Source organism: Bombyx mandarina, chromosome 16, assembly GCF_030267445.1.
Source record: "Bombyx mandarina strain Sakado chromosome 16, ASM3026744v2".
Taxonomy (NCBI): domain Eukaryota; kingdom Metazoa; phylum Arthropoda; class Insecta; order Lepidoptera; family Bombycidae; genus Bombyx; species Bombyx mandarina.
Genome location: NC_143222.1, coordinates 12,610,111 through 12,637,033, shown reverse-complemented (window position 1 = coordinate 12,637,033; position 26,923 = coordinate 12,610,111). Strand labels below are relative to the sequence as shown.

Below are 26,923 nucleotides of genomic sequence, written 5' to 3'. Positions count from 1 at the left end.
TCGGATCATTTGACATACATACGACAACATTGTTGAATGTTGGTACTAAAATGAATGACAACACAACATAAGTAAGCGTTTCGCTTGTCAACTATAAAGTAGGTCACGTGTAGCGGAACGTGCGGGATGTACAGAATGGGGGAGAGTGAGGGCTTTCGAGGTAAAATCTAGGGTGTTCGCTATGAGTTTCACTTGTACCTTTGTTTCAAGTGGGACTTTTCGCTGTAGCTATTTTTGTCCCTCGGTAATGTTTGTAGATGTTATTGGTACTGATATTTATTACATCATAATTGACCGCAAAGAATCTGGTTTTTTTTGGCCGAAGAATAGGATAGTCACTATCCCATTGGAAATAAGAAAGTCTTCAACGGTTTTTTTTTAAATGAGCTTTAGTGCATATTAATAATCAAGCTAATTGCTGTATCAAAATATATCTGGTGCTTATTACCGCTCAATAACGACCACATTCAAATTTACTTTTAGTTCCTATTATTATATTCAAATTATATTATTAAAAACATTAATAGTATCTTTAATTATTACTTGTTGGATCTACATTTTGTTGTATATTGATTGTTGCTTGAAGTTCATCTTCAGAGTCGAATTGAACAGAAGAAATCGCAACGAGCGTGTAACTCGCATCTCTAAAATTAATGATTAAGCAACAAAATGACGTAATTGACAAAAAAATGCTCATGTTGATGCGCAGATAAAAGCCACACCAACTCTTGAGCCTTGTCTTACGACAAAACAATTTACGTAACTTACACTTTCGGTTGTCTGTACAGATTCAACGTCAATGATGCAAGCAGCAGCTTACCGATGTTCAATGATCTCTGCAATCTACTTTCGGTTATTATTACATCCATGTTCAAGATCCTTTTTATGGACTGGCCATTTGGATGCTTTTTTAACGTTTGTGTTTTTTTTTTATCGCTTAGATGGGTGGACGAGCTCAAGGCCCACCTGGTTGTGGTTCCCGGAGCCCATAGACATCTACAACGTAAATGCCTTAGCCCAAATTAAGATATGAGTTCTAATGTCTCAGTTTTTTTTTCTTCGCTGATATTGTATATATCATCTTGCAGCGCATTTGGCACCTTCGATTATTTGCGTATTTCGCAATTTCTTATGAAGTGTGTATTTATGTTGGAAAAAGATAATGATTTGTTGGGATAGTGGGAATAGTGAAAAAATAAATATAACTAGTGACAAATTAAGTTTATCGTCTGCCAGATATATTCTTTTTTTTCTCCTACATATTCACTGATAGCCTAAGAGGCTATGTCAGCGTAACCTAACTAGTAGGTGAGTTCACGGGGCTCAAACCTGGGGCATTGCTAACACTAGCCCTAGCTAGAGCAGTGCTTCGTAGAATCTACCATCGGATCGGAAACGCGACCCACTGAGAAGATCCGGCGAGAAACTCAGTGGGCTGTGTCTATTGGTTAGTTCGCTTGTCGAACTCTTTGTCGCAATCGAGGAGTTCGACGAAGACAAATTTATATTCAGCTCACGTTGAATGTTGTGGTCGTTGTACAATCTTAGTAAAAGCTTTCGGAACTTTATTACGGGTAGCGTTACGCAAAGCGGCTTCCCTTCTTGCTGACGTCATTCTAAAGGATGTTTGGTTAAGCCGACGAGCTATTTATACCCCTCGCCTTGGTTTCAACGAGTGATCTAACTTTATACAGGAATAATTTGTGGTTTTGTTTTTTAGTTGAATAAACGAAATTAGAACAACAATGAACTTACTTTTTAGGCTTCTCTTGCGTGCAGAGTTGATGAGCTATATATACATCGGTTTTTTTTAATATTCTGTAAAAACTAGCAAAGTAACAAGGGGTTTGTCGTAACAGTTAGAAAGGCATATTCTACCAGGCAGTAGTAACTAATTATCTACAAAGGTAATGAGAACGACTTGGATGATCTCACAAGTGACCATTTAGAGCTTTAATCGCCCATCACCCCTTCGGGTATTATCATAAGATTGCCCCATGGTGCTGAATAGTTCGTAAGACAATACATAGATACGGTTATTGTGTGGTTATCAAAAGCTGACACAATTAGCAAGTGTTATATCAAAAAATTATAAATTTTAAATCAAACTGAAACATTTCCATTACTATAATATATTTGTACAACATACGTGTGAATTTTTATTGGGTGCCTTGTATAAAATATAATTCAACAATGTATCATCATAGAAGCTATGGAATATCTTTAAGACTTCAATGGCATAATCTCTTGGTATCAAAAAGCTTTGATGCTCCGCATTTTTTTTATGAATCGGGTTGCTTTATTTCGGATTATCTAATTCAGTGAATTCTAAACCTTGTGTTTGAAGTCGTGAATATCGGGTCGAGGCTGAGCTAACAAAGGGTGAACTGAATACGTGTGTTATATGTTATTATTACTTACACTCTTTATTTTATTTACCTTATTTGCGTAAAGACTAAAGAAAAGATATAATATTGCTTATAAAAAGTTTATGTAAATTTATTTCACTAAACATATTTTATTGTTGATCTTTTCCGGCACATATAACCACCCTCCATTCTTCACGATAACATCGACAAGTCTTGACGCATTCCTGGAGACGGCTGATCGCTTCTATCAATTACGAGAACATACATTTATTTACGCGTATTTAATGTAATTTTCATCTGTTACGCATTCGAAAGGTTATAAAATGGGAACTAATATTATTGTTTAAAAAAACTAACAAAAGGGTTATTTTGATAATATCCTGAAAAGCACCCCACGCTTTTTTACAATAAAATCATTTTTTCTGGCACCAATTTTAATTCAAATTTATTTTCTACTTTTTAGTTGGATTTCAATTTTTTTCTTTATTTTTTTTTAAATATTGAATTGTCATCGGTCCTTAATAAGTATACCAAATTTCGAGTTAATCCGACGTTTTGAAGGGGTCAAAATCATGTTCAAAGATTCCGTTACAAACATACATACGTCTGAAGCTAATAAAAGCGTATTTAAAAAGGGACGAATATAAATAGTTTCCGTTAAGATGTATTTTTCTTTTTTTAAGTTTTTTAAGGCTTTACATTAATTTTAAGTTAACTGATATGCTCAATCTGGATGAAATGAACGATAAGAGTTGAACTTACTTTTTTTTGTTAAGATTTAAGTTATCTAAATTTGTCTTTACCTTAAGTAACATTTGGTATATTTTTATTATTATTTCTTAGTTATGTGGAGGGTATTAGAGTATTAATACCAAATAATTTTTACTTGAAAACTTTTGGTCGACGAATTGTAGCAGTTTTCACATCGCTCAAACAAGTAAATAGCGTACGACTGTAAAGTAGATGTCATTCAAAAAAGTAATCGAAATCGGGACATTGAACTTACATTTTATCGTAATTACTAATTTTGTCTAATCTATTATTTTACAGATAGGGATATAATCATTTTTATTTATTTTTAAAACAATTTAATCTTTCATATTTCTGAGCATATTTTTGTTTTAATATTAAGAGCTGACACCTCATTATTAGGCTGCAGTACGGACTAATGTTGTAAAGAGTTTATTGTTATTTCTGTTCCACTTTTCGTAAAGACAAGGTATATATAAATCTGCAGTGGTTTTTACGGATGTTCCGTTATAACTACTCAACCATGCATCCGATTGACTTGAAACTTGGTTTTTTTCTTTTTCTTAGTTGGCTGAACGAGCTCACAGCCCACCTGGTGTTAAGTGGTTACTGGAAACCATAGACATCTACAACGTATTATAAAATGCGCTACCCACTTTGAGATATAAGTTATAAGGTTTCAAGCATAGTTGCAACGGCTGCCCCAACCTTCTAGAAAATACATCTACTTGATGGATAGGCTAATATTTATATGAGTGTTGGACTCCCTAATAATCCTCCTCCTCGCGTCGTTTTCCTCATTACTGAGGGGTTTTTTTTATGTTTGAAGGATTACTGGTGGCCCGGAGGCCTTTCCAGTTTCACCAGGACAGGTGGGCGAGCAAAGGCTCAGCCAGGAGGGGTGGGATTTGCTAACAGCTACCCGAGCGCCTCCGAAGGAGACCTAACAGCTCAAGAGTAGCTGCTTCGCGAATGAATCTACTAACGGATCGGAATCGCGACCCGCTGAGAAGATCCGGCGAGAAACTCAGCGAGCTGATTCATGGGTTAGGTTGCACGGCGAACTCTTTGTCGAGTTCGACGAGTACGGTTACCGAGGTCCCTAAGCCTGCTCCTAGTGTTAGAGCTGAAGGCGTCTAATGCAAAGGTTATTGGATCTGATGGATCCGTAAGGACGTGTCTAGGGCGTCGACGGTGACTGGCTCCTGCGTGATCAGGATTCGGGGAGTAGTCAGCGGCGGCAACCGTTCCGACGCTGACTTCATGTATTTCTGGATAGATTCGAGGCCCAGGTCGTCGTGTAGGTCTACGTTCCTCACGAACCACGGAGCTCCGACGGCTAACCTGCAAAAGCGGGATTGTAGAGATTGGAGGGTGTCTATGTGTGTGCGGGCCTCGCGTAAGTCATGACGGGCCTTATGCAAGTTTTGTAAAGTGTCACCTTGTTCCGAAGGGACATTTTACTCCGCTTACAGATCATGGGGTAGAGTCTACCGAGGATAAACGCGGCACGGTCACGGACTGATTTTATATGCGGGCGGAATGTCATCGATGCATCCAGGGTAACGCCCAGGTACTTGACCTTCCTGGCCCAGGGCATGGGTTGTCTAAAGAGAGTAATCGGGGGTGTGAGATTCCTCCTCCTAATACGGGAGGAAATCCGTGTGGAGCTTCCCCTCTGAAATAGCACCGCAGTACTTTTCGCTGGGTTGATGTCTATATTACTGAGGGTCGAGACTCCCCCGCTGCATCAGTTTCTCCCGTACGACTTCCCTCCATCTGCCGCGATCCTTTGCTTCATGAAGGGCATTAATAATAATGACAATAAATAATGATGCTAATTTTAAATGCGCAGCGAAGTGGGCGAGTACGGCCGAATTTTTGCATTCATGAAATCATTGTGGACAGTTTATATAGATATTTTACTTTACACTCAATAAAGCGTTAAAATAACGCCAACATCGGCTTGCGTCACGTGTGCTGTTAGTCTATAGTCGGATTTTTTATTAGACGAAGTAAACTGACGTTTACTGTGTTGTCAGTTTTTGATGAAATAAAAATAGTGTTGTGACAAAGTGAACGATTGAAAAAACTCCTGAATTAATGAAATTGCCTCGATTGTCTAGTGAATAGTTAGTGTGCCGAACTGCCGATATCGGGCACGGGGTTCGAATTTTAGCCGTGCTTTGTACATACCAACGAGTTTTCGACGAAACATTATGTTCCTATGGTATCTACCTGTACTGAATACCGAGTGTTTTAAACATTAAGAAAAACATTGCGAGGAAGCTTGTAAGACTGTCCTATTTCCAATGCATCATATAGTTGAAACTATAGATGTATAAAATATAACAATTATAGGTACATAGGTAATGAAAATAAAAAAAACTGATTGTAGTTACATACTACTAGTAACATATTATTATATTGGATCACTTTAATACAATTTTATTGTAAAATATAAATAATATTCTTTTATAGTTTGAAATTAATGAGTAACTCTTCACACTCATTGTTCATTTATGTGATTGAACGAGAACTGAACGCATCACTATTACTTTAAATATAGCAACATTATTTCACAAAGTGACATTAGCTACTGTCAGCTGGCTTCGTCTAATTAAAAATCCGACTATATAAGCACGCACGCGAGCCGTCGGCGATTGGTGGTTTGCTCTTGCGCTTGTGACGTCACCACTATAAATTAATATAAATTACAAGTGCACAAGGCTGATCATGTCATGCAATAAAATTTAAAAAAATAATTACGTCGTAATAGTAACAGAAGTTTTAGTTGATTTTTGTCCACACTCTTTTTTGTTTATACCTCGCCTGGAACTAAAAAATGGGGCCATAAGATGAATTTGCAATTTATTTTATTAGGGATATACTTAGTCGTCGTGGCCTAAAGGATAAGACGTCCGGTGCATTCGTATGTAGCGATGCACCGGTGTTCGAATCTCGCAGGCGGGTACCAATTTTTCTAATGAAATACGTACTCAACAAATGTTCACGATTGACTTCCACGGTGAAGGAATAACATCGTGTAATAAAAACCAAACCCGTAAAATTATAATAATTTTCGTAATTACTGGTGGTAGGACCTTTAGTGAGACCGCAAAGGTAGATACCACCACCCTACCTATACCAGGTGGGCTGTGAACTCGTCCATCCATCAAAGCAATAAAAAAAAATATAAAAAAAAAAAAGATGGCAGCTACCAGACAGGCATCTTAACAATTTACCTATACATTTAAAATTATTATATCGGAATGAATTATTTTAATATTATTGATGTATTCTCTAGATGTCCCAAGTTATTACTTATTTTTTTTAGATACATTTGTAACAGGTACGTGGAAAAATGAGCATTATTATGCTATCTATACTTCTATACTAATATTATAAAGAGGAAAGATTTGTTTGTTTGTTTGTTTCGAATAGGCTCCGAAACTACTGGACCGATTTGAAAAATTATTTTTCCATTAGAAGCCGACATTGTCCCTGATGAACATAGGATACTTTTTTTTTTTTTTTTGTTTCATGTGTGTTTTAATGTTTCCGAAGCGAAGCGAGGGCGGGTCGCTAGTAAATAATAAAATGAAAGGGATTTTATTTGTACGTTTCGACAAACGTTAATCCCATGTAAAGCGTGTATAACACGTAACAAAGGCTTGCTCGGCCCCGGGCGACTGATAAAAATAGAATATGTAGTGAAGAAAAGGTCGTATTTTCGCTAGAGAAATGGTTCTTAAACTGGATCATGAATAGTAAAAAAAAGGGTGCGCTGTGATGGTACTTACTGGTGGTAGGACCTCTTGTGAGTCCGCGCGGGTAGGTACCACCGCTCTGCCTATTTCTGCCATGAAGCAGTAATGCGTTTCGGTCTGAAGGGTAGGGCAGCCGTTGTAACTATACTGAGATCTTAGAACTTATATCTCAAGGTGGGTGGCGCATTTACGTTGTAGATGTCTATGAGCTCCAGTAACCACTTAACATCAGGTGGGCTGTGAGCTCGTCCACCCTTCTAAGCAATAAAAAAAAAGAAGAATAAAACTGGAAATTCATATTTGGATAATAATAAGGTAGAAACACAATTGAAGCAGTAATGCGTTTCAGTATCAAGCGTGGAAGAGCTGTTGTATATGACTTTTACCTCATATCTTGGGATGGTTGGTGGCGACATTCAAGTTACAAAGGTAACCAACTAAAACCAAGTCCGCTGTGAGTTTTATTATATATTATTATATTTATGCAATGCTCGATACTTCAAACAAAATATACGGCTGAGAAATCCTAGTGATTTCGAAAGTCATAATACTTTCGATCATATTTCTAGAAGGCACTAAAATCTAGTGGAAGCATCTTAGTGCTTTCCAGAAACATCGATAAGTGCACTCCAATTGGATTCGATAGGAGAGACGTGACGCGCCCTCTGTGCCGATAACCTAAATGTAAACGTTTTTGTTCACTAAGCGTTTCCGATCGGACTTCAAACAAAAATTAATTACGAACTTTCAATACTTATAATTATACCAATTAGCAGGCAGCGACTTGGCCCATGGTATTGCTGACTTCATTGAATAACATACCCTCAGGTAGAATTATGCCACTCAAAAAGATTAGAAAAATTGATGTTTTATGTAACTATAAAAAGTAAACAGTTTACTGTTCAACAGATGTAATTGAAGCTTATAGTTGATGTTGAAGAATATCGGCTATATTAAATTCGTGAATCGTCACAAATACTACATATCGTCTTTTTGCATTATTTTATTTTTATTTTATTTTATTTATTTTATTAGGCTCACAATACACATCACAAGCTAAAGATACATAAAAAACACAAATAAAAAGAAACAAAATCTGGCTTGCAACATTAGTTATGTGCGCACGACAAAACAAGACATATAGTGCTGAATTTGTATAACAATGTTCCTTACAATTATGACAAAACAACACAATAACAAAAACTAATCTAACGAATAATGGAAGGAAAAAAAAAAAATTTCACAATATAATACATTAAACAATTACATTAACCTACCTATTAATAAAGTGGAGGATGCCCTTGAACATTTTTCTAAACGTAACCAACCTACAAGTAAAAATATCTAACTTAATTAATTAAAAGCGTATAATTTCCTAAAATTTTCGAAATGGAGTTAATATGCGGAATCATTTGGTATCACCAGTATTTTTCTCATAAATACTGTCAAAAGAGCGTAGTTTAGTTTTAGGTTTTTTTTTAATTTACCTATGTTTTGACTATTAATAACAAACTTAATACATAAAATTATTTTACTTTAAGAGACAGATAATTTCATTGGTAATAAATAAAAAATAAATGTTGCAAAGATGATTAATATAAAAAATATCACATGTTAAACCTTTAAAACACTTTCCTGTAAAATTGGTAAGTTTTGAGATTATATCAGTTTTAATGCGAGAAGACGATATATTATTATATTATTAGAATTATGTGCGGCTTCTGAAATTGTGTCCACTATTGACAAATCGATCACCATCTCTGTTTAATAGTAGGTACCTATCGCCGAAATTACACAAAAAAAAATTTACAAACATCTGTTGCACGATCTCTTGGTGTACGAGGAACGTGTCTTCGTATATTGTCGGGAACCCTGTGTTGCGGTTTATTTATGTCAAGTCACGTTTTCTCATTGAGCCTCGTGGGCGTGAAGAAATAAAAAGACGCCTACGGATATCGGGCACATTTGTGTGGCGGCTCTGGAACCGATTGAAAGGGCAATAATGACACAGGAACTAGGAACCGAATTAGGGTACTATTGAACTTTGTTGTCATTTTTGCCACGTTTCCCGAGCGCTATGACATGTCCTTCTTCAAACGAGGCTTTTGGAGAGTGGTAAGCTTGGCTCTGCCCCTGGAATTGCTGTCCATGGGCGACGGTATGCTCGTCTGCTTACAAGGGCAATAAAAATAAAGAATAGTGCTGCTTGGTTTAATTTATTTATTTAGAGAATTCCTCTCCTCGTTAATATTATGCGGTACATTTCTCAATGCACATTGCATGTAACAGTTACATTATTTCTAATCGTGACTCTTCTATCTTGATTGATTGTGGTAATTATTATTTGTGGTGTTTTCTTATGGATTTAATGAAAGCGAAACCTTTATTATAAACTACTTTTACGACATTTTCCGTTTGTCCGTCCGTCAGTAGTCCGGTGACCACTGAGATGAAAGTATGCTAATCGTCGGTACTAATAAACGCGAGATTTAACTGTTAATATAGTTAGGCTTTCATGAAAACCTAAGAGGACATTAAACTACCTAATGTATCTGTAATCCATTCTGGTTCTAATGGCCCTGTATTGCCTACTGGTGTTACTGGTGGTAAGACCTCTTGAGAGTCCGCGCGGCTAGGTACCACCGCCCCGCCTATTTCTGCCGTGAAGCAGAAATGCGTGTCGGCTTGAAGGGTGGGGCCGCTGTTGTAGCTATACTTGAAACCTTAGAACTTATATCTCAAGTTTGGTGGCCATTTACTTTGTAATGTCTATGAGCTCCAGTGACCACTTAACACCAGGCCGTGGGCTGTGAGCTCGTCCACGCATCTAAGCAATAAAAAAAACCAAGTTTCTTTAACCAACAGTATTTATCTATTTGTTTTAGTTGACGAGAAAATCTTCTGTTGTCACGGCGGTCTGTCGCCGGACCTGCAAGCTATGGAACAGATCCGGCGGATCATGAGGCCGACGGACGTGCCGGACCAGGGCCTGCTCTGCGACCTGCTCTGGTCCGACCCCGACAAGGACACGGCCGGCTGGGGCGAGAACGATCGCGGAGTCAGCTTCACTTTTGGAACCGAAGTATGAATCGTTCAATAATTACGATGTCGACGTCACCCAAAACACGTCATTACGGATCCTCCCGATCCATTAACTATGCTTTTAGGTACCACAAGCACCGGTCACCGTCCTCGTCGAACCCGTCCCTTGCGGCGAAGGGCTCGACGAGTGAATTAACCCATAAACACAGCCCACTGAGTTTCTCGCCGTAAATACTATGTGTAGACATAGTATTTTTTCCCCTACCTAAGCTAATACCCTTGAGAGGCTATTTCAGCGTAACCTTAACTAGTAGGTGAGCTCTCGGGGCTCAAACCGGGAGTGTTGCTAACACTGGCCCTAGCAAAAGCAGTGCTTCGCGGAATTTACCACCGGATCCGAAACGTGACCCACTGAGAAGATCCGGAAAGAAACTCAGCGGGCAACACACACAGACGAAACAATAACAGTACCATAATTTCACGATGTGATTAGCCACAAGTTTTCTCTTTGGGATTATTTGTAGCTTTAGTTTTTGTTTCATCAATTAATACACTCAATTTGTTGGATCTATTCACACGAACGCCAACAATAACTACGACGTTTCAACACTCGACTGGTTTTAGTTATTTTGTGTAATATGTCCATTTTGGACTGACCCCTGTGTTGGCGCATTCCAGGTCGTGGGCAAGTTCTTGTCCAAACACGAGTTCGACTTGATCTGTCGCGCGCACCAGGTCGTCGAGGATGGATACGAGTTCTTTGCGAAGAGGCAACTCGTCACACTCTTCTCGGCACCAAACTACTGCGGGGAGTTTGATAATGCAGGTCGGTACGCGCGGCCTGGACCCCGTCGGAAGGTTCACACCCTCGACCCATGACGACTGTGTCTCGGTGACCACAGCGAATGAGGCTGTACAAGTTTCAGCGGCTTTACTGATCTCCCTAGCATTGCTGATGTCCATGGGCGACGGTAATCACTTATCACCAGGTGGGCGGTATACTCGTCTGCCTATAAGGGTAATAACAAAAAAGTGATTGAAAAGTGTTTTTTTTTGTTCGTTGAAGATGTAAACATAGTAACTACAAAAGCTTTGTTAAAATTGATTTGCATCCGTCAGTAATGCGAGCTAATGCACGCAACATTGAAGAAAATGTAGGTTTCAAAAATGCATCGTGAAATTCATCATCATCATCATAATCGGTTGCTCTTGGCAAAGCAGTTGTGGTCATGTGGAATTCTTGCTTATTAAAACCTTGACATACGTTTTCCAAAGTTTGCGAACCGAGGCCCGGCGCACGCACTCGTTAAGTGGGGTTTCAGTAAGGTCTTACACCTAATCAGTCCAGCGCATGGGGATTCGTCCACGAGATCCCTTACCATTGACCCTACCCTGAACAACAAGTTTCTCGATAGACTCTGCTGGCCGTCGCGATACGTGTCCAAAATATCGAAGGATCCTGGATTGCACTGTTGACGAGAACCTGTGAGAGACTCTCCAAACCACCACTGTTAGTCACTAGTGAACCTGGGTAGGTATAAGATGAAATGCAATCTCGGTAATCTCCGGGGTATTGTTATTGCTTCTGTCCACTATCATGATTTTGGTTTTGTGCCTGTTGATTCGGTGACCAAAACTGAAGGCAACTGTTTCGACGCGATTCAGCAATTCGGCAATCAGATCTTTGCTTGTAGCCAGCAGAGTAGTATAGTCAGCATAACGAAGGTTGCATATATTTTTGCCACTAATGGGCACACCATCAGTCCAGTCATCTAGAGCGATAATCATCATAATTGTGAAATTACTAAACTATAAATTTGTGTTAACTAAGCCTTGTTCCCTCGCACGTGACGAACTAACTGAAGGAGATCGTTGTGTGTCTTTCGTTTACAGGCGCCCTGATGTCCGTGGACGAGACGCTGATGTGCTCGTTCCAGATCCTGAAGCCGGCCGACAAGCGCAAGCTGTACTCGGGCCTCAACATGGGCCGCCCCAACACGCCGCCGCGCGCACAGCCCAAGAACAAGAAGAAGTGAGTGAGCACTATTGCATGCCATTCTAGCTCTTAGCGCTTAGCTCATAGAGTCCATAGACTTGTGTCGCAAAACCTTTGGAATTATAGAGACCCAATCTTTATATATAAATAAGTGAAGCAGCAAAAACTTTGTAACCTTTAAAAGAAAATTGCGCGGACGCAGGAGTATGAAATTTCCCCACACTTATAGAGAATATAGAGGAGTGTATAGAGTATTTAATTATGCATAAAAAATACATTAAATCAATAAATAAAAACATTACACTCACTACCATGTATTTGAAACAACACACGCATGCGTACTATTTGTATAATGTCAAACTTTTCTTATTGCGTATAGTCTGTGGTCAAATTGAGAATAGATTAAATATGAGGACTTTTTGGCGGGAACGCGAGGAGTGAAATTATGTGATTTATTTTATTTTATCTATTTAGTGTTTCTTCAGGTTTAAATGTCTAATAACGGTGGTTTATTAACTGTGTAGTATCTGTGAAAGTGCAAAAATGTGGGAAAATCAAACAAAGCCGCTGAACGTAACTTCTCGGGATCCTCCAAAAGTTAACTGAAAAAGTCTCACTCAGTAAATGACCACCACTTTACCAAGATTATATTTCATCCCATATACTTTTATCTCATTTCATTTCATTTAATTTCATCCCAGTTGATTAATGTCTCAAATCAATCATTTCATTCCATATTATCATTTTCGATAAATATAAGAATATAAATAAGACATGACTTAAAGATCTTAGTTACCAGGTCATAAAACCCTAAAAAAAAGATTAAATATTGTTTGTCTTTATTAATATCTGTCTAAACTGTAGTCTTGGCGAAGTCTGTGATTATAGAAGCTATTATACGTCTATCTTCTTTGAAAATAGAATCATATTAGTGTATATACAAACTTATAATTTCAATTAATTATAGTCGAATTTCGACTACCAGGGGACCACTAGTTCGAATAAAGTTTTCAAACCGAAAGAACGCAGAAGAAGGGGACGGTGTGAAAGAGACCGATAGATAAGTTTGTCCCTTATAAGCTACTTTTAGTTATTTGATTATTAGGAGTCTCTGAAAAGGGTCGTCCTAGATCCATTTTTTCAATTAAAGTCGAAATCCAATAATTTCGAAATGGGTCTCTATAATTCTCTAAAGGTGCGTCATTACTTATTTTCCTTTAAGGGGGTATATTTGAGTATCAAAGAAGTCGAATGCCTTGGACATAGTTTAACTTATGTACACCCTGACACATTAGTAGACGGCATTTGAAAATGTCCTCTTTAATGCCACAAAGCTTGGAGTTAATCAGACGAATGTTACTCAAATTTAAGATAATTAAACAAAGATCGGGGCATATCACTACTACAAGATACTAAAAAGTCAAACCTTTATTGGTTTCTTAAATGTAAAACTTACACTTTGTTTTTCGATCGCAGATTTATATGATCCACGAAAAAAAATATCAGGTAGAGATACATTCACAGTATGTATTACTGTACGTGAAACTACATGTCATAAAATGATTTATATACGTTAGCACATTTGGGTTTGTTTCGTGCACACAACACGCTCCAAAGAAAAAAACAACATTCATACATAATACAGATTATATTCCGTTTTTTTTTTAACCCAAAACCTTCCTGTTTGCCTCTTGTATCTAAATCCTGTCATTTTGACGTTTGTTTCTAGACGTCACTGTCATAATGTAATTTTTTTTTTTAATTTAGAATTGCTTGAGAATTTGTGTTTTTATCAAATATCCGATCGACTAACCCGGGTTATGATTTGTGGTTTACATTAAGAATTTATTAATAAAATGAGCTCAAGGCACGTCTGGTGTTGATATGGTCACCGGAGTACGAGGGACGCCCGCTGATGCGAATCCGTGGTCTTGCTTGCGTTCGAAAAGAACTGTCCTAACCGGAACCCTAGACCTTAGGCAGACGAGCATACCGCCCACCTAATGGTGAGTGGTTACCGTCGCCCACGGACTTCAGCAATGCCAGGGGCAGAGTCAAGCCGCTACCTACCGTATTTGGAGGAAGTGAAAAATACTAAAGTTAAAATTGATTATTCCACCACTTTTAGATCTTTTCTTGTGTCTTCATTGAACTAGATTTTTACAACCGCATATAAACTGTTAGTATTTCGATTAAACCTCAGTCTGAATCATTCGTGGCCTATCAAATGTCTCCGGTACTATTGTGATGTCAATTACTGTAGCATGTTCAAGTTTAGTATGTCATTAGTACTTGTAACTGCTATTTAGATCATCGATGTCTTACGCGGCGCACTGAAGTAATTATGTCGATTTCTCTCTTCGAATATCTATTAGACTCTGGGAAAGATTAATCTGAAGATACAGAGAATTAATCTTTTATTTCTAAGAGACTTAAATTAATAAAACATGCACTAAAAATAATAGAAGGCAAAGTTGGGCAATCTCGGTTAACTTAGTAACCGAAATCTTACTGGACGTAGGACCTCTTGTGGTACCACCACCCCGCCTATTTCTGCCGTGAAGCAGTAATGCGCTTCGGTTTGAAGGGTGGGACAGCCGTTGTACTATACTTGAGACCTTAGAACTTATATCGCAATGGGTGGGTGGGTGGCGGCATTTACGTTGTAGATGTCTATGGGCTCCAGTAACCACTTAACACCAGTTGGTCTGTGAGCTCGTCCACCCATCTAAGCAATAAAAAAAAATCGACATAATTACTTGAGTGTGCGCCGCGTAGGACACATGTGACCTACACGGCAGTCTGCGTGTTAAGAATCCATTTCGGTTTGTCGTTCAACACACAGTTTATTTATTGTCTTTGAAACGCCACGACAAATCGTCTTTTCGCATTAAATGTGTACAATTTCCAAAAATATTCGAAATTGAGTTAATATGCGGAATCATTTGGTACATATCACCAGTATTTTTCTCATAAATACTGTCAAAAGAGCTTGAATTAGTTTTTTTTTTTTTAATTTACCTATATTTTGACTACTATTAACAAAATTAATACACAATTTTAAATCTTACTTTAAAACACAGATAATGTAACTAGTAAAAACCAAAAAATAAATTTAATATTAAAATAATCATATGTTTAAACCTAAACACTCTCCTGTAAAATTTAGTAAGTTTTGAGATTATACAGTTTTAATGCGAGAAGATGACAAAATATGAAACTGTATTTTGATTGCGTTATGAATATGGACCTTAATGTGTTTGCAATAATAAATGGAATTCGATAATGTTTGTTTCCGCTACCGCTCGTCCGGCAGTTAATGGCCCCACACGCGCGCCGTCCGCCGACACACGCATGGACACCCCTCCCTCACCTCTGTACACTTAAAATACCTTGAACGGGTTGATGTTTTAGTGAATCTTTGTTTCCTTAATTAAATGCATGAGCGTTAGAGTCTGGCAACCCAGCAACCTCCCATAAAGACGGGCAGTTGGCCTAAAGGTCTAGAAACCAGGCCATTAACTCAAAAAAAAAAAAGACGGGCAGAGATTGCGTCTAAACGATATCCAGTAACAGAGAGAAACATTTGAATAATGGTTGTTACAGTTTTCGATTAAAAAAAAACATTCAGGGTTTCGGAGAGAGAATCTGGTCGCTCAGATTCGCTGTCGAGAAAACGGCTTTGTTAAAAATTCACTTGGCCCTACTTAAACTGTCCGCTAGTGAAAAGGTCTCTGGTCAACGGCGTAATGCGGTCAGGCTGAAAGAGAAAAAAAAAACAATCCAATATTATGTTTCACGGAAACTTGCAGTAAAATTGACTCTACAATCAAGTTTAATTTTATTTTAAAGCTATCAAAGAAATCAAATACGGGTCAGATTCATTCATAACTAACTAATAGTTGTAACGCACAAATTACGATTTTTTGTTAAATTTAGGAATCTTAAAATTGACTGCCAAGTCTCGGAACTTATTTCGTAAAAAAAAAACTACAAAAACGTTTATTCGTGACAAAGCCACACTTAAACTTGATATGGGGATAATAAATTCATCTAAAACATCAATTCATAGAAACGATCGTCGCAGAAACGTGTTCCAATTGATATTTCATCAAAGCAATAATAAAAAAAAAGAACCGTCCTTTTACAATGACATGACTTTAAAAGTTGGCTGTACGAGACAATATATCTTTGCGATGTGTCTATTTGAATTTGAAATGAGTGTTGCCAGTAGTGTCAAATGAAACACGTTTTGATAGATCTTTATCATAATTATTCCATTGTCTTCTCTTTGTTTTTATGAAAATAAAATTTGTAGCATTCAATCAAGTATTAATTAAACAGCGTTATTAATCGCTCTCTTCGTATGTTATTTTAGAATTGGTCACACCGTAATTGTAAGGTAACATTTTAGATGTTTACGGAAAATGTAAAAAAAAAATGTTACCCGTTTAATTTATTTTTTTAATTTGTACAACAATTTTCATGTTTACAATTGTTGGAAAATTGTTACGCCTTTTTCTCCGCTTAATCTCGATCTGCCGTGTAAAATGATTTTTACAGCTTCCTTTTTTATTAATTAATTTATGTGACATATCTTATTATGTATTTACCGTGCGTCTTCTGTGCGTGCGAATGTCAGTTTGATTGATCCCGTATGCTTGTATTCGAAAATAATAAATTCTGTTAATATAAGGTATCAATGTCCACATTTGTATTATTATGGCAACACTAGTCGTTATAATACAATGACAATCTATAAAACATGGCGGTATATAGAAGATTTATGAAATTTCCTCTACTTGAATGTAATTGGTAAAGTATTTTAATATTTAAACTTCAGTTGGATCGGAATACAAATTAAAATAATTTGAGAAGGCATTTAATGAAAAGGCGCTCAGACACACACAATTAAACACATGTACATATTATAATATGATAAAAGGAAATATCTTGGTTCCTTTTCTTGTATTATGTATGAAGGTTTACTGAGTAAAATATTTAAAAATAATGTAAGATTTTGTAGTAAGCGAAAAAACTGTAAGTTTGCAACGCGCGCAGGCGGCGATGCATTTGGATGGGAGTGACCAGTATATAAACATATATATTATATATGTGAGCACACCGTTCTTTAAACGGATGTTAGTACTTGTTTTTTGTCGCGTGCTTTGGTTTTGCTTATTTTGTGTCTATAAACAAATTCAAGAATCATGTGTGTTTTTTTTATTATCTCAAAAGACTTGGTTTGACGATGATTGATGTTAATTTTGTTATTAAATATCTAATTTTGTTGATAATCGAAAAAACTGTGCTTTGCGGAATTCGATTAAGATTTTTTAATAGAATTCCCGGCGAATTGATTCAACTCTGTTATATTAATAGTATTTTTTTGGCAATACAAATACGATATTGCTTGGGTGAATTGAGGGAACAGATTGCATTGGTCGCGTAGCCTTCATACATGTTTGATTTCGACGCTGCCTTGTAATCAGATTATTACATTCACGAGGTTTTCAGCTCTGTAAACTGAAGATATTGTTTAGAAATTATGATGGTCCTCAGGATTTTTGCTAAATCATCAATTTTGAAGAAAACGATTTTTTCAGTGATTTACATCAAGGCAATTCACGTTTTGTAACATGGAAACAAAATTGAATAAATAAATAAAAACGAGTGAAGACGTGTGCGCTTTCATACGTGACTAAGTTTACCATTGAAATATACCAAAATGGTAATTTTTAGAGATTCGTATGTTTGGCATGTAAAGTGGAATCTCATCCATCCTTCCCTGGTCAATGACCACTGTATCACTGCGCCCGGTATGGTGTGACTTTGTCAAAGATACTCGACAATCAAGCTCCGGGTTATTATTATTAAACCACTTCTTGTCACAAGAGAAGATTTCTCGGCCCTCTGTGTGGGTAATTGAAGTTACTTTTTCTCCCGGGTTCCTTTCGATTTGGTCAAACAAGTATTTTTTTTAATTGGGAAGCCTTAAAATCTCATTTATCGATTTATTTTGACGAACGTATTATTATTTAACGAGCAAAACCAAAGTACTTTATAAATAACAAGGATTTAGAAAAGCTTTTGTGATGCGTCTTGTCTTAGCCGACCTGAAGATTTGTAATTTAAAACGCACAGTAATGCTGATTCTTGCAAATGGTATAATTAAAAGTACTTATTAAATGTGTTTGAAGGTAGATGAAAATGAATAGGTTTTGGAACATTGCTGGCGACTGTTTTTTTTTTTTTAATGTAACAATCACCATTGCTGTGCCATTCCACCGATAGTGTTACCAGATTGAAGAGAAAATGGGGGTTGTGTTAAAATGGCGTTTCATTGCGTACTCACTCGATGTTTTTATTTCATTGCTGCCCGCGTTAGACTGAACCGGTATCCCATCACTGATGTGTTGGTTTATGAACAGAATTGTATAATAATTTTCTTAAATAAAATACTTTAAAATTTATATATTGGTGTTTTATTACTTTATCGTGTGATAAGCTACTTATGTTACAGTCGACATAGCCATCATTACAATTCGCTACTTAAAAAGTTGTTTTTTCTACTGGCACATGCATTTATTCTTAATGATTTAAGAAACAAATTTATGAGACTACCCACATATGATAGAAATGTATTTTATTTCTCGTTGACGTTTACGAGGAGTGTGTAATATGAGAAGGAGGTCTTGATTATCTGAAAGAAAAAGGCATTCAAATTCAAAACTCAAAAATTTTAATGTTATGCACTTTAATAAGTAAAATTATCTACATTTAAATTCGATAACATAACGTACTTGCATTGAATTGGTTTCATATTTAATATGAATTCTGGTTTTAGGTAAATTAAAATAACATTAAAGATTTAATTCAATGCGTAGTTTCAGAGGTATTAATTTTTGTTAAAGGTAACCATTTGATGCGTTGTTGGGGAATAAAAAAGTATGTCCAATAAGTAGAATATTTACCACAACAAAAGTATGCAAGTCCATGGGTAGGAACCTCCCCGCGCGTACTACCACGGGCCTCCTGTTGGCGAGCAGCAGATTGAGGAGTAAGCGACGAGGGACTGCGCCCATGGTGTGCCAGGAGGATTGATAAGCCGCCGTGGAAACACGATCAGCCTGAATATAGGAATCTATATCTATACTAATATATAAACCTACAGTGGTTTTTGCGGATGTTCCGCTATAACTACTGAATCATACATCCGATTGACTTGAAACTTGGTATCCATGTAGAAAATACATGTACTTAATGGATAGGCTAATATTTATATGAGCATTGGACTCCCTACACCAGTTGCGGGGGCGTTAATGATGAGAATGTTTGTGGGGGTGAGAAATAATGTTAATTTTAAATGCCCAGTCAAGCGGGCGGTTACAGCTAGCTTAGAAATAAAACTACGCTGATGATAACTTTATAATTACTTCTTTTTTTATTGCTTAGATGGGTAGACGAGCTCACAGCCCACCTGGTGTTAAGCGGTTACTGGAGCCCATAGACATTGCAATGTAAGTGCCGCCACCCACTTTGAGACATGAGTTCTCACAAGGTCTCATTTTTAACAGTACTACCTATTTACATTTTCTCATTTGAATTTCTGACATTAAATTTTTCAAATTGCCTTTTTTTTAATAATTTACAAACTGAATACGGTATGTTTTCTTGGCCTATTTGTATCTAAATTTTCAAAGGATAAAACCGTTCTTCGTGAATGTGAGTATTGAGCGTCGAAAAACCCTAATGACAAATAAACATAAATCGTCGTGGCCTAAAAGATAAGACGTCCGGTGCATTCGTGTTGAGCGATGCACCGGTGCTCAAATCTCAGGCGGGTAGCAATTTTTCTAATGAAATATGTACTCATCAAATGTTCACGATTGACTTCCACGGTGAAGGAATAACATCGTGTAATAAAAATCAAACCCGCAAAATTATAATTTGCGTAATTACTGGTGGTAGGGACCTCTTGAGAGTCCGCACGGGTAGGTACCACCACCCTGCTTATTTCTGCCGTGAAGCAGTAATGTGTTTCGATTCGAAGGGTGGGGCAGCCGTTGTAACTATACCTGAGACCTTAGAACTTATGTCTCAAGGTGGGTGGCGCATTTACGTTGTGGATGTCTATGGGCTCCAGTAACCACTTAACACCAGGTGGGCTGTGAGATCGTCCACCCATCTAAGCAATAAAAATAAAAATTTACCTGTAGTATAATTTGGTTTCCATAATAACAATAAACAAAGATATCGAGCGCGACCGCTACTAGGTATTCGACGGTGATCATATCGAATCTCTGAAAACGATTAAAAAAAGCTGGCGTAAATTTTTATTCGAGGCTAAAAATTTGTGATGAAGGCTTTAAAAAAAGGCAAAAAGAATTTCCCGTACCGGGAATCGAACCCGAGCCTCCTGGGTGAAAGCCAGGTATCCTAGCCACTAGACCATACGGGATATATTTGATCGAGCCAAAAATAGTAACATATTGAGAATAACAGCTATAATTACAATAAATAAAATTAAAATGCAAATCGTTTTGAAATACATATGACAAAAATATAATACTAAGCAGATGTTTAAACTATATAGCTTTTAGTTCTGTAATACTGCATGTGTTAAAATTGAATTTTTTTTTTGCTATTTAAAAGATCAGGGATTTACTCTTAGGGCATTCTAAAATACATATGTCAAAAATCTACTAGCGCTATAATATTTTGTGGAAAGATCGCGTGTGACTGCGCCAGTAGGGCGAGGATTGCTAACAACGGGTCGAGCGCCTCGTAGGACCTCTTGTGAGTCCGCGCGGGTGGGTACCACCACCCTGCCTATTTCTGCCGTGAAGCAGTAATGCGTTTCAGTTTGAAGGGTGGGGCAGCCGTTGTAACTATACTGAGACCTTAGAACTTATATCTCAAGGTGGGTGGCGCATTTACGCTGTGGATGTCTATGGGCTCCAGTAACCACTTAACACCAGGTGGGCTGTGAACTCTTCCACACATCTAAGCAATAAAAAAAAGCCTTAATATCTCAAGGCAGCTCTTTCCGAGTCCGTCTCGAGTTCATCACCATCTGAGACGCATGTATGACGGCTAAGCGGTATCATTAGCTAAAACCTCATGTCGATCTCATACATTTGTGTTATTTTACACAAGCTTTAACGACCTTGGCTCAGACGACGGCCAAGACGGATTCTTATGATCCACTCTCAGTGCTAATGGAGGCTACTAGCAACAAAGCACAGGTCAGGTGAGTTCGACATGACACTTAACCCATTGGGCCGCGATTCCGGTCCGGTGGTAGATTCAGCGAAGCACTGCTCTTGTTAGGGCTAGTGCCGGCACCTACCTTTCCGGGCGTAGCTGGGATAGCCTCTTAAGCGAATAGATAGCGAACAAAATTGAAATAATTGAATCCGAAATCGCACGTACCAACGTAGCAGCGTACAGCAAAGTGCAAAGGTAGAGTGTGACTTGTACAACCCTGATCACCAGCAGCGGAGAAACGAAACGCTCAAATTTATATTTGTATTCGTTTATGATTTGACACAGAGCCGCGCAGTCGCGTAGAGCTTTGCAAGTCGCCTCGTCGTAAGTTTTACTGTAGATGTCTGAAATAAAGAAAGTAAAACCAAAGCTTTTGAAACCGGATTCAATAGGCAAAAAGTTGGGTTTTCTGAAGTCTAATGGGTGTTGTGGCGATAGCTGTCATAGAACAAGGTATTTGACAGATGCCTGAATCTCGCTTACGACATTTTCAAGATAAGCTTGCATATATACAAGTTCCGAACAACAACATTTGAACCATCGGTCTATCGAGCAATTACACCCGCTCGGTGGAAGATCTTCCCTTCTTCGTAATTTAGTTTTTACTATCGCACCGCCCGCAACCGGAGTAGAGTTCATTCATACTAACTGGGGCCACTGCGTTCATTCACAGTGCATTTCTAGAGACTTTTTCTGCCATGTATCATCCGGCTTTGGAATGAGCTTCCCTCCACGGTGTTTCCAGAGCGCTATGACATGTCCTTCTTTAAACGAGGCTTGTGGAGAGTACTTAACGGTATTGCTGAAGTCCATGGGTGGCGGTAACCACTCACCATCCCACAGGTATCTAGGGGGCCACGGTACATAAAAGTAGGTATGACGAATTCAGCCTTATGGTATTCGTAAAAATATAGTAGTATAGTCGCCGTTCTCGTCGAACCCGTCACTCGCGACGAAGGCTTCGGCGAGTAAGCTAACCCATAGACACAGCCCACTGAGTTTCCCGCCGGATCTTCTCAGTGGGTCGCGTTGCCGATTCGGTGGTAGACTGCGAAGCACTGCTCTTGCTAGGGCTAGTGTTAGCAATGCCTCCAGGTTTGAGTCCCGTGAGCTCGCCTACTTTTTAGGTTACGCTGACATAGCCTCTCAAGGCTATCAGCTTAGGTAGGAAAAAAACATCCGGTAGAGAAACGAAACCGGGAGCCATTGGACCGCACCACGGCACTAATAACTAGAACGAGTTTTATTATATTAATACTATTGATTTTACGAAATAGCATACGTTTGAAAAATTGTGAACATTCGATATTCACTTACCGAATTGTGTTTTTTTCGGGAAAACGTGTACCTGCAAGTGTTAAACAAACAATCAGCTTATTGCTTCCACATAATATCTACAAAGCCATACAGAATTAAATTTGTAGCAAAAAAATTGTGACTTCATAGTACCACTCCGCAAATACTTGGTGTTCTTGTATATATATTTTTTAAATTATATGCGTTTATTTTAATATATATTTATAGCTATTTTCAATTCATTAACTTTTTTCTTACAGTCTACAGAATTTGTTGTCGAAAAAACGTAATTACCCAACTGAACATTATTTTTGTACATTTCTGCAACACTCCTTACCACTCTCTCGTCGTAATGATAGTCCGAACTTTTCATTTCAGCCACATTATAGATATGATTGTGTCTCTCATTCGACTTTAGTTCCCAAACGTAAGACGCAAGACTGTTGTGTTCCACTCCGTGCCGTAACAAGGCGGTGTATCGCGCGTTCCGCAGACCGCAACACAACAGGTCAAGCTGTCCGCAAATGAGAATTGAATTTGAGGCGAAGAATACTCCTGTAACATTAGCATTTCGCTGTAAAACTTCTTCTTTTTTTATTGCTTAGATGGGTGGATGTGCTCACAGCCCACTGGAGCCCATAAACATGTAGTAAAAACGTAAATGCGCCACCCACCTTGAGATATAAGTTCTAAGGACTCAAGTATAGTTACAACAGCTGCCGCACCCTTCAAACCGAAACGCATTACTGCTTCACGGCAGAAATAGGTAGGGTGGTGGTACCTACCTACCCGCGCGGACTCACAAGTGGTCCTACCACCAGTAATTACGCAAATTATTATAATTTTACGGGTTTGATTTTTATTACACGATGTTATTCCTTCACCGTGGAAGTTAATCGTGAACATTTGTTGAGTACGTATTACATTAGAAAAATTGGTACCCGCCTGAGATTCGAACACTGGTGCATCGCTCAACACGAATGCATCGGACGTCTTATCCTTTAGGCCACGACGACTTCAAAACGGTTCGCATAAAAATTCCATGATAATTTTATATATTTACATCGTAAATTGATGACCGAGTGAGCATAAGCAATGCAACGTGAAGGCAGCCTATCTAGAAACATGAAATCGAAGTCTCAATTGGCTATTCTATATCTCAAACTGAACTTTGTGAATTGTTCGAGACTATACCATTATTTTGTTTTTACCATCGCACCGCCCGCCATCGAAGTAGAGTTCATCCATACTATCTGGAGCCACTGCATTCATCCACAGTGCGTTTCCAGAGATCTTTTTTACCATGTACCATCCGGCTATGGAATGAGCTCCCCTCCACGATGTTTCCGGAGCGCTATGACATGTCCTTCTTCAAACGAACTTGCGGAGAGTACTTGAACGGTAGGCAGCGGCTTGGCTCTGCCCCTGGCATTGCATAAGTCCATGGGCGACGGTAACCACTCACCATCAGGTGGGCCGTATGCTCGTCTGCCTATACGGCAATAAAAACAAATAATAAAAAACTTCGAGCTATAATACTATACTACATGCGGGCTTAAAACCCTTAAATAAGTAGATACGAAGCCTGAAATAGGGATGGCGTTGATGTTTGCCGATATTGCTCTGCACAGAAACTTAATTTATAGTGGTTATCAGAGCTTGTTGACGACTGAAAGACTGTCGCCACCTTCTCTAAGACATATTGAAGTGTTCCGTGATTGCTTCGCTGCAGAAATACCTAAGAACAGTATGGAAATGCCTTACCAAACTGTCCCATAGCGAGTCCGACAAACAGCTGCGTCAAACAAGACCTCAAAAAGACGAATTCAAAGAACGGAGACTGATTCACATCCATATACAACCAGTTTTTTATCGGTTGCTTAGTCCAAACTGTAAAATATAAATTAATACTGAATTGAAACTTCTTTTAACATATAAAGATTGATATATAGTGTACGCATTCATTCATTCTATATATTATTATTGTTTACTTATTGATTTCTGGTGGTAAGGCGTTTTGTGATACAGGTATGCACCACCACCCTACCTGTATCTGACGTGAAGCAGTAATGCGTTTCGGTTTGAAGGGTGGATCAACCGTTGTACTGTAAAAACTGAGACTTTAGAGCTGTTGTTTTAAGGTAGGCTACGGTAGGTCGTGAATTCCTACGTTCCTAAATTAAACAGGCAACAACATCATTTAAAAATAAGGTATTCATTGTTATGTGTTGTAGCACATGAACAAATACCCTGTCCTGGTAAACCTGTTTTTTTTTTTTATTGCTTACATCGGTGGACGAGCTCACAGCCCACCTGTTGTTAAGTGGTTACTGGAGCCCATAGACATCTACAACGTAAATGCGCCACCCCCCTTAAGATATAAGTTCCAAGATCTCAGTATAGTTACAACGGCTGCCCTACCCTTCAAACCGAAACGCATTACTGCTTCACGGCGGAAATTGGACGGGCGGTACACCCTTCATGTCACCAGTAATCCCTCGCTCCTAAAAGAAGTACCTGAATAGATACGCCGCAGTTCGCAGCACTCCAACGGAGGTCCTAATTCCTCGCGGCAATCTTGTGCGCCCTAACGACCTTCGGATACGGAACGATATAATAAACCGTGGTTTTAATTGTGTACACGATTCGGGTAAAACTTAAGAGAGTAGAGATAGGCCGTTTTCCAATTACAGCACAAGAGCGCATTATGCGGCATAATGCTCAACTAAGCTTCAGCATAATTCGGCATGGTAATTGTAAAACTACCATTAAGTAATGGTTAATTACAGAGCATAATGCGACTCAGTGACGCACAATGCCGAATTATGCTGAAGCTTAGTTGAGCATTATGCCGCATAATGCGCTCTTGCGCTGTAATTGGAAAACGGCCATAATAAGACAAATTTTACTCACTATGCACTATAACAGGAAGCACCGCGTACATAGTAACGCTAAACATCGTGCAAGCGGTATAAATCCTGCCAAACCTTCGCGCAGATTGAAAACTATTCTCCATCGTCATATTCGTGAGTCCGCACGCCGAATAATATTTGAAGTTTCCGTCCATAAAGCTAACGAGGCCATACAGTTCCTGCCTATTAAAAGCGCAATAAGCCACAATGGCTATTGACACCAGAATCGGCAGGGAATCCGCTATATTGTCCAGACTAGACATCACGTCTTGCCATTCGGTGTACAAATGGACTACTAAGCCAGCCGCAACGTGAGTCAGGACGAATAACACCATCCCCAAATAGATATTATTGATGTAAACTTGATAGTTCTCTTTTGTATTTGGGAACCATTCCCAGCAGGCAGCGATCTTTAAGGGCAATATTATGTAAGGCATGTATGATCTGACGTCTTGTTTTGGCGTCGCGTGTACCCTCATCGTGAAACATCAAACATTTGATCAGAAATCAGCGATATGTTAAATTGTTGATAAAAAATAAGGTGTCGTTTACATTGCCAAAGAATTTGCTTACGTAGAAGAGGGAGTGGCTCTAATTAAACTACACAATTTGACTTAAACCAACAAACATATGTTGTGTGTTAAATAATAGCTTGTAAATTGTTAGAAAATATTAACCAAAAAATATTCGATTTTTTCGAAATAAAATGAGAATTTAATCAACATAGTCGAAGTCAGTTATATATGCATTATGAAGATATCTCAAAAACACCTGATCAGCTCTTGATAAAAGGGACCTCATGTAAAGCACCGGCTTTCAAATATAAAAAATAATCAATCAATCTAAAAAGTTCTGAGGTATACAAAAATAAAATATAAGATATGACCTCATTTTTTTAAGTCAAGTTAAGTTTAGGTGCCAGGAAGAATATTGATACTTACAATTTGCGGTCAACATGCCCGGTGTTTGTTCGATTCACAAAACTTATACAAACTTCTCCTGGATGCTATACGAGATTCTTGTGAGTCCGCGCGGGTAGGTACCACCGCCCTGCCTGTTTCTGCCGTGAAGCAGTAATGCGTTTCGGTTTGTAGGGTGGGGCGGCCGTTGTAACTATACTGAGATCTTAGAACTTATATCTCAAGGTGGGTGGCGCATTTACGTTGTAGATGTCTATGGGCTCCAGTAACCACTTAACACCAAGTGGGCTCGTCCACCCGTCTAAGCAATAAAAAAAAAATTGTAATAGAAGGCAAATTAAAGTATATTCTTTCATCGTTGAACGTAAACACCACTTTAGTAGAAGTTTTACAAGCGAACATTGAAACTCGATTGAAAGTTTGAAATAGTTCGTAACTAATTAAACGGATAATTACGAAAATCGTGATTGACTTTAAATTAATGGTCTAGTTTTGCAATTTTAATCTCGCTCGAAAGGAAAATTGCCGTTGAATATTCTAAAAGGCTTAATGAGGCTAAATTGTGTTTTATTCCAATAATTAACCATGTACAGCTGAT

The 26,923-nt window shown here is 38.2% G+C and overlaps 2 protein-coding genes and 1 non-coding gene across 6 annotated transcripts in view; 1 reads left to right on the top strand and 2 right to left on the bottom strand.

Moving 5' to 3' along the window:
- Positions 1-18,400, top strand: part of LOC114240522 (serine/threonine-protein phosphatase alpha-2 isoform) — a 53,066-nt gene extending 34,666 nt beyond the window's left edge. The window contains exons 5-8 of one of the 3 annotated variants that reach the window (XM_028171093.2): positions 9,775-9,971; positions 10,610-10,757; positions 11,825-11,963; positions 15,244-18,400. In XM_028171093.2, the coding sequence (XP_028026894.1) occupies positions 9,775-9,971; positions 10,610-10,757; positions 11,825-11,963; positions 15,244-15,247 (488 nt within the window). In that variant the 3' untranslated portion in view covers positions 15,248-18,400. Of the gene's footprint in view, positions 1-9,774; positions 9,972-10,609; positions 10,758-11,824; positions 11,968-13,403 lie in introns of those variants that run through there. The other 2 variants (XM_089733792.1, XM_089733794.1) reach the window with 2 other exon arrangements.
- Positions 15,244-25,944, bottom strand: Or85e (Odorant receptor 85e). 2 transcript variants are annotated; one of them, XM_028171090.2, is made up of 8 exons: positions 25,407-25,932; positions 24,258-24,383; positions 22,831-23,048; positions 22,515-22,545; positions 21,363-21,541; positions 20,141-20,230; positions 18,902-19,057; positions 15,244-18,630 (listed from the first exon to the last, which is right to left on the bottom strand). In XM_028171090.2, the coding sequence occupies exons 1-8, from the start codon at positions 25,882-25,884 to the stop codon at positions 18,574-18,576; spliced, it is 1,335 nt and encodes a 444-aa protein (XP_028026891.2). In that variant the 5' UTR covers positions 25,885-25,932; the 3' UTR covers positions 15,244-18,573. The 2 variants fall into 2 exon arrangements, with proteins under 2 accessions (XP_028026891.2, XP_028026892.2); XM_028171091.2 differs by lacking the exon at positions 20,141-20,230 and having other exon boundaries at positions 25,407-25,944.
- Positions 20,317-20,388, bottom strand: TRNAE-UUC (transfer RNA glutamic acid (anticodon UUC)). The gene has a single exon. It is a non-coding gene; the product is annotated as a tRNA-Glu (tRNA).
- Positions 25,945-26,923: the final 979 nt, after the last annotated feature.